Raw genomic sequence first — 6,464 nt, 5'->3', positions numbered from 1 at the left:
GGGGGGGGCGCAGAAGAAAAGGTTTGGGAACCACTGGCATAGAGGAAGATGTAGGATTTCAATAAGCATTTAAATGTTTTCTAACCTTGTATCTGCTCCTCATACTTCATACTAGCATTGCAGCTTGAGTGGCAGAAATGTGAAAATAGAGGTTAATTACTTTCATCTAAAAATACAGCGAGACGAGCTGCAGCTCTGCCACTGTGTGCTCAGAGAGCCTTCATCTCAACTTATTAAAACCAGTGCTGACATGACAGGATGCTGAAAGAGACCTGTCCACATCCTTTGTGCAAGTATGTCAGCAGTCTACTATCTGAGGTCTCCATGTCCTTTCCTTTAGGCGTCAGACGATGACTCATACATCAGTGACATTAGTGACAACGTTTCGATGGACAATTTCAGCAACGAGACAGAGAGTGAAAGACCTAACGCAGGTAATTTTCGCTGTGCAGGTCCAAAGGTAAATTTGGTAAAAAAAATAAAAATAAAAATAAAAAAAAACTTTGGTAAATGGCTTCTCCCTCTCTGAGAGCCTCTCGCCAACAAGCTTTATCCGTCTTATTCTTCCGATGCAGGTTCTGTGGGAGAAGGCTCTGCCCTTTGTACACGTAGATCCTGTCTGCCCACACCCAGCCCTACCAACAGCACAATCAGCCTGTGGAACATCCTGAGAAACAACATAGGCAAAGATTTATCCAAGGTGACGATGCCTGTGCATCTTAACGAGCCCCTCAACGCCCTGCAGAGACTCTGTGAGGAGCTGGACAACAGCGAGCTGCTGGACAGAGCTGCTATCACAGAGGACCCCTTTGAACGAATGGTGAGATAGGAAATTGGCCCTTTTGCTTTGGGATTAGTTTTTTTTTTTTTGTCTTTTACTAAAGGGGCAGTATTATGTATTTTCTAGGCACATGATTCCATTTTATACCACAATGTTCAGTTGTTATAAAAAATACTCCACATATCAAAAAAGATTTAAAAGAAATTTGACTTTGTAAATTAAGGCCTTGAAGTTGGGCCTCTTTTAAAAATTCCTTTTCTTTCTGACACTCCTCCTTCTGGAAGTCATTGCAACATTGCTCCTCTGTTAAGCCTTTAATATCGTTTAGTATGGTGTGATGAGCTCAGCAGCTGGACAATTCCCTCAGGTTTTTGCTAATTGCAAAACCTGATTTGCAATTAGCCGGCAGCTCCTTCGAACTGCTGGCGCTAGTTTGAAGGTGAGGCAGAAGCTCAGCTTGGAAACTAAAGCTCTGAGGAGACGCCGCATCCTCAAAGGCTGCCCCTTTAGGAAAAAGTGCTCACTTTAAATATTCTTTGTCGGTCAGTAAATATATTTTTTTTACCGAGGATAGCACATATTTCGTGTGTTTTTCTTAAAGGAAGAAACTTTACATATTGAAATTTGTGTGAGACCTTTGCAACCAAAATCTGCGATGACGCTGACAGTATCATGCATAATTTTAAGAAATTGATTGTGCGTGGAGTAATATATTCAGTCTGCTGTACAATGCATGAGAAATTATACAAGTACATGGAGAATAGGCTGCCACAAGTTGTGCATTGCAGGCTAAAAAAATCTATAAGGAAAATCTATGTCGAAGCACAACAAATGCATAAAGAAAAATCCACTGAGACATCAACAAAGACTGTTTAGACGTCGCGTTAGTGAGGGAGTGTGCTCTGACTTTAAACGATGAGGTGGAGCAGGCATCGGTGACTTTTCAGCTCCAGTATTTATTGCAGTACTATCTGATCCAGCAATAATTTCCCACCAGTGTTAGTGGACACTAAGGCAAGATGAACAATATTCACAGGATAGTTTGAATCTGACATAAAGATTACCACACGCGCACACACACACACTTCTAACCGTTCTAGTTTCTGTTTGTGTAGATTTATATCGCCACATTTGTTGTGTCGGGATACGCTTCCAGCTTCTACAGGACTGGAGGAAAACCTTTCAATCCTGTTCTGGGAGAGACGTACGAATGCGACCGTCCAGACAAAGGCTTTCGGTTTGTCAGTGAGCAGGTAGGATTGCTTTTGGTTCATTTGTCAGCTCTGCAGTCTGAGGCAACCAGTCCCACCTGAATGAACAATGTTATGTGTGCGACACGTTAGAGACATGTGTTGTGTTTTTCCCTACAACGTCAGGTCAGCCATCACCCGCCTATTTCAGCTTGCCATGCAGAATCTAAAAACTTTGTCTTCTGGCAAGGTAAGTAAATACTGTGCTTGTTTTTCTTTTTTCTTTTCTTCTTTTTATTCATTCCCAACCTGCGTAGGATCGATGGTAATTTGTTAAACCGCTTTCTTTAGATGTGAGGTGTAAGAACAAATTCTGGGGAAAATCGATGGAGATTGTTCCTGTGGGTACCACTCATGTCATGCTGCCGAGGTAAGTCTGTTTGCTCTGATTATCATTGACTCAACCTTTTTTTATCCTCCCTCTAACACTAACTACAGCAAAAAAAATACAAATCCCGCAATAAATCCTACTGCAGTTCTGACCTTGTATTTTTCCTCTACGTTTTTGCTTTATTTCCACTTCGACCATTAGTCGCAGTGCATTTCAGTTTGTTTAGGACATGTATTGGTTTTTAAAGCTGTGATCTCAATATAAATGTGGATAATAATGTCTACAATAGATTTAAAAAAATACCCAAGAAATAAATTAAGACAACCGTTTTGTCGCTTACAATACATACTAAAGATTTGTTAGCTGCAAATCTTTATGTGGACATTCTTACACAAAAAGAATCCAAGAGCGACAGTTGTAATGACATTGTTGTGATTGCTCACTGTAGATTTGGGGATCACTATGAATGGAACAAGGTGACATCCTGCATCCACAACATCCTCAGTGGTCAGCGCTGGATCGAGCACTATGGGGAGGTCTCAATCAGAAACTCCAACAGCAACGTTTGCCAATGCAAGATCGCTTTTATCAAGGTGATGGAAACAACTGAAAGCATTCAGAGTGAAGTTTTGCACTTTTTTTTTTCATTACTATCATTAACACTCCTCTGGTAACGGATGTGCATCGTAAATATGTATTTAGAACGTTTTTGTTTTACTATCTGTGTGTAAAAAAAAAAAAAACACTTGTTCAAATATGGTTTACAGCCCAAAACATTATAAATGTGATTTTTTTTTTGTCATTGCCCTAGTGTTTTCATTGTTAGTAACTTGAAAAACATTTGTATGCTTTTTTTTTTTTTTTTTACTCAAAATAACTCATTTGCTTTTACAATCTGTTAGAAGAAAGAATGGCCATCCTGATTATAAAAGAAATCAGACATTCAGCTTAATTAAAGGGCTTCCTTTAATACTTTTAATTTTTATTGAAAGTTTCAAAAGAACTCAAAAATAGTCATTCACCTTTGTGCCAAGTAATAAATTACTTCAAACTACTTCATTTCTCTTTATTTTGCTGAATATTCTCAAAAGCGGTTATGGATGCCGTCATCTAATGTGCACATGCACACCTTGTTCTTGGGACATTGACCACAAAAATCAGCAGAATGATTATATAAAACTAGAAAGCAATCCCAAGAATTAAATGCGAAATGAGATATTGCAAATAAGAAATGTAGAGCAATGGACAAAATCAGAAACAGACAGGGAAAAACTTACTAGCAAAAGTCATATATTTCAAATTCTACAAAGCTCTTTTTGCATTTTCAAACCTTAATCTTCTAGTGGGTTTGTTGCCATGTGTGAAGGACAGGAATGAAGTCGGCTCCTATAAGTCTTAGTGCCACAGTTGTCAAGCAGAAAAAGGTCGACTGCTCCCTCCAGGTCCGGGGTCAGTTTTTGCCTCAAGCAGAGACTCTGAAGTATCTCCGTGTTTTGCTCACGAGTGACAGCCAGGTGGAAGATGGATGGATGTGTGACGCCTCATTTGCAGTACAGGCGGTGCATCAAAAAGAACGGAATAAAAAAAAAAGAGAAGCTCTTAATTTGCTAGTGAGTGTGCTCCTCCCTCTCAGATTTAACAGCAAAGGAAAACTTTAACTTCTCATACTTCCAAAACTTTGCCACAGTCAAAGAATACTAAGCGTCTAAATCACTTGTATGGTGATTCACAGAAAAATGAATACAAGTTTCTTAACCTTTCTCCATGTTAAACTGACATACTTTGCTTGCAGTCATTTTAAATGAATAAATAAAAACAAACATTTTGCAGCCATAGAGAATCATTCGATTACGTAATGATTATAATAGTGTTGCAGCAGCGTTTAAGCTTTTCTGCTAGTCTGAAATATTAATCCTGGTTAAGACCATAATGTTATTATTTATAGCATCATTCTCTGTCACCATATGTTTGTCCGTAAATTGAATGTGTTAGAGTAAATTCTGTTGGCCCTTCATTAGTGTCTGAACTAACCACACAGACGGTGCCCGTCATCTGCATCGCCCTGCATGTTTTTAAATTGCTGAGATACATCAGCCTGCCCCGATAAGAGGAGCAGGGTGATGCTTCTTGCGTGTGCCACTTGAAAGACGTCCTAAAGCCGTGCAGGATAGCAAGTCGGGACATGTCAGAACTCATTATGCATCCTCGTTTCTCATCTCACACACTCCATCCCTGCTGCTACTCACACCCACTCAAACACACACTGGAGGGGGGCGAGGACTGTTTACACAATAGTATCATCTGCTGACGGGAAGAGGGCATTACCATGAGATGTCCATTCTCATCCATCCCCCGGCCGTCGCTTACTGGTGCCGTTTCTTTCAGGCCAGATACTGGAACTCGAGCGTAAATGAGGTGGAGGGGACCATTACGGATGTCAAAGGAAAGGTCGTCCACAGACTGTTTGGGAAGTGGCACGAAGCGGTTTACTGCGGAGACCCGCCGTCGGCTACCTGCATCTGGAGGGCAAGTATGTGTCTGCCATTTGTGCGTGCAATCAGCTCTTCTGGTAATTCCCCTGGTTAATGTGTCTCATTTCATTTCGGTCTAGGCCCGATGCCAATGAACTATGAGCAGTACTATGGCTTTACAAAGTTTGCAATTGAGCTAAATGAGCTGGAGCCCTCTTTGAAACAGCTGCTGCCCCCTACAGACACCAGACTACGAGTGGACCAGAGGTAAAAATAAGAGCTGCATGTGCCTGCATGTTAGCAGCAATTAAATGTGAGATACGGCTGCATTTCAGAGAATTGCTTTTATCAAATTTAATGTCTTGCAGCTAATGTAAACCTAGAATCCAGTTTCTATTAGAATTTGAATACTACAAAACACAAATAAAAGAAGACTTGATACAGAAATATTATTATATGACTACGTTATGGTTTTAAACAGATTGACTTATTGTTAAAGATAATGACATTTAGCAAAGACTCACTGTGCTGAATTCATAAGGAGAGGTTGAACAGAAGGAAGACATTTGGTTGAAAAATGTGTGCAAACTAAAGGGATACCTGCGGTTTTGAGGGAATGTAAAGCAAAACTGTCCAAGATTTTGTCAAGGTTGGGTCAATACTTTTAAGTCAGAGTCAATGTCTGAGCTGCTTCATAGACCTCTTTTTTATATCAAATATCCTTTTATATGTAACAATCTAATTTTTGTGAAAATAACTTTTCAATTTTAGATTTTCATTTGCTGTCCTCAGTAATGTTGACAGACAAAAATGCTTTAAATATCCCTTTAACTGAAGAGTGAGGATATATAATATTTAAATTTAATTACTGACATAAATGGACAATTTAATAATATTTCACTAAGAATAGTTAAAAAAAAGGGTATATTGAAATGCTCGAAAGATAATAATGTCACTTGACAATCAGGACTCTGAATCTCATGCTCTTGAGAGTCAAAAAGGTGTGCTCTTCTTCAACACATACTCAAAAATAACCACAGCAAAACCGATAAAAATAGCAAGCAGGTTGAGCAAGCTAATTTTAGCTCACATTTAAAAATGGATGCTTCAGATGTAACACCTCTATCCTCAGGCAGCACAAGAAGAATAAACATTCATGATTTGGCCATCAAAATAAAAAAATAAAAATAAAAAGTCTCTAATTCAGTCCCTTCAGATGATTGGTTCTCTGGTTATATTATTAAATTATCGTACGGTAATGAGTCCCAAACAAAAAAAAAAAATCAGTGTGGAGATTAAATCTGGAAATTGAACATAAACGTTGAACCACGTTTGCATGATGAATGCGTGTGTCTCTGGCAGACTGCTGGAGGAGGGGGACTTGGAAGCAGCAGAAGAACAAAAGCAGAGGATTGAACAGCTGCAGAGAGACAGACGGAGAGTCCTGGAGGAGAACAACATGTCACATCAGCCTAAATTCTTCAGGTAGCACGAGTAGATACACTTACAGTTCAAGCGGAAAACTTTCATTATTCCCCCCCCCCTTTTTTTTTTTTTTTTTTTTTTGTTTTTTCGGGTCTTAAATTTTTTTTGGTAGATGTGGGGGGGGGCTAATTTTTTTTTATAAAAAA

At 39.2% G+C, this 6,464-nt stretch overlaps 1 protein-coding gene across 5 annotated transcripts in view; it reads left to right on the top strand.

The window, feature by feature from the left end:
• Positions 1 to 6,464, top strand: part of osbpl3b (oxysterol binding protein-like 3b) — a 59,827-nt gene that overhangs the window by 47,368 nt on the left and 5,995 nt on the right. For all 5 annotated transcript variants that reach the window (XM_015036830.1, XM_015036826.1, XM_015036829.1 and 2 more), the window contains 9 exons: positions 341 to 434; positions 576 to 820; positions 1,897 to 2,034; positions 2,158 to 2,221; positions 2,323 to 2,401; positions 2,811 to 2,955; positions 4,748 to 4,892; positions 4,974 to 5,100; positions 6,196 to 6,318. In XM_015036830.1, coding sequence (XP_014892316.1) covers positions 341 to 434; positions 576 to 820; positions 1,897 to 2,034; positions 2,158 to 2,221; positions 2,323 to 2,401; positions 2,811 to 2,955; positions 4,748 to 4,892; positions 4,974 to 5,100; positions 6,196 to 6,318 — 1,160 coding nt within the window. The remainder of the gene's footprint in view (positions 1 to 340; positions 435 to 575; positions 821 to 1,896; positions 2,035 to 2,157; positions 2,222 to 2,322; positions 2,402 to 2,810; positions 2,956 to 4,747; positions 4,893 to 4,973; positions 5,101 to 6,195; positions 6,319 to 6,464) is intronic.

The sequence above is a fragment of the Poecilia latipinna genome, unplaced genomic scaffold (assembly GCF_001443285.1).
Source record: "Poecilia latipinna isolate Pla-1442-1.1 unplaced genomic scaffold, P_latipinna-1.0 Scaffold382, whole genome shotgun sequence".
NCBI lineage: Eukaryota > Metazoa > Chordata > Actinopteri > Cyprinodontiformes > Poeciliidae > Poecilia > Poecilia latipinna.
Note: the sequence above shows the minus strand (reverse complement) of the source record. Positions and strands in the feature narration are given on the sequence as shown.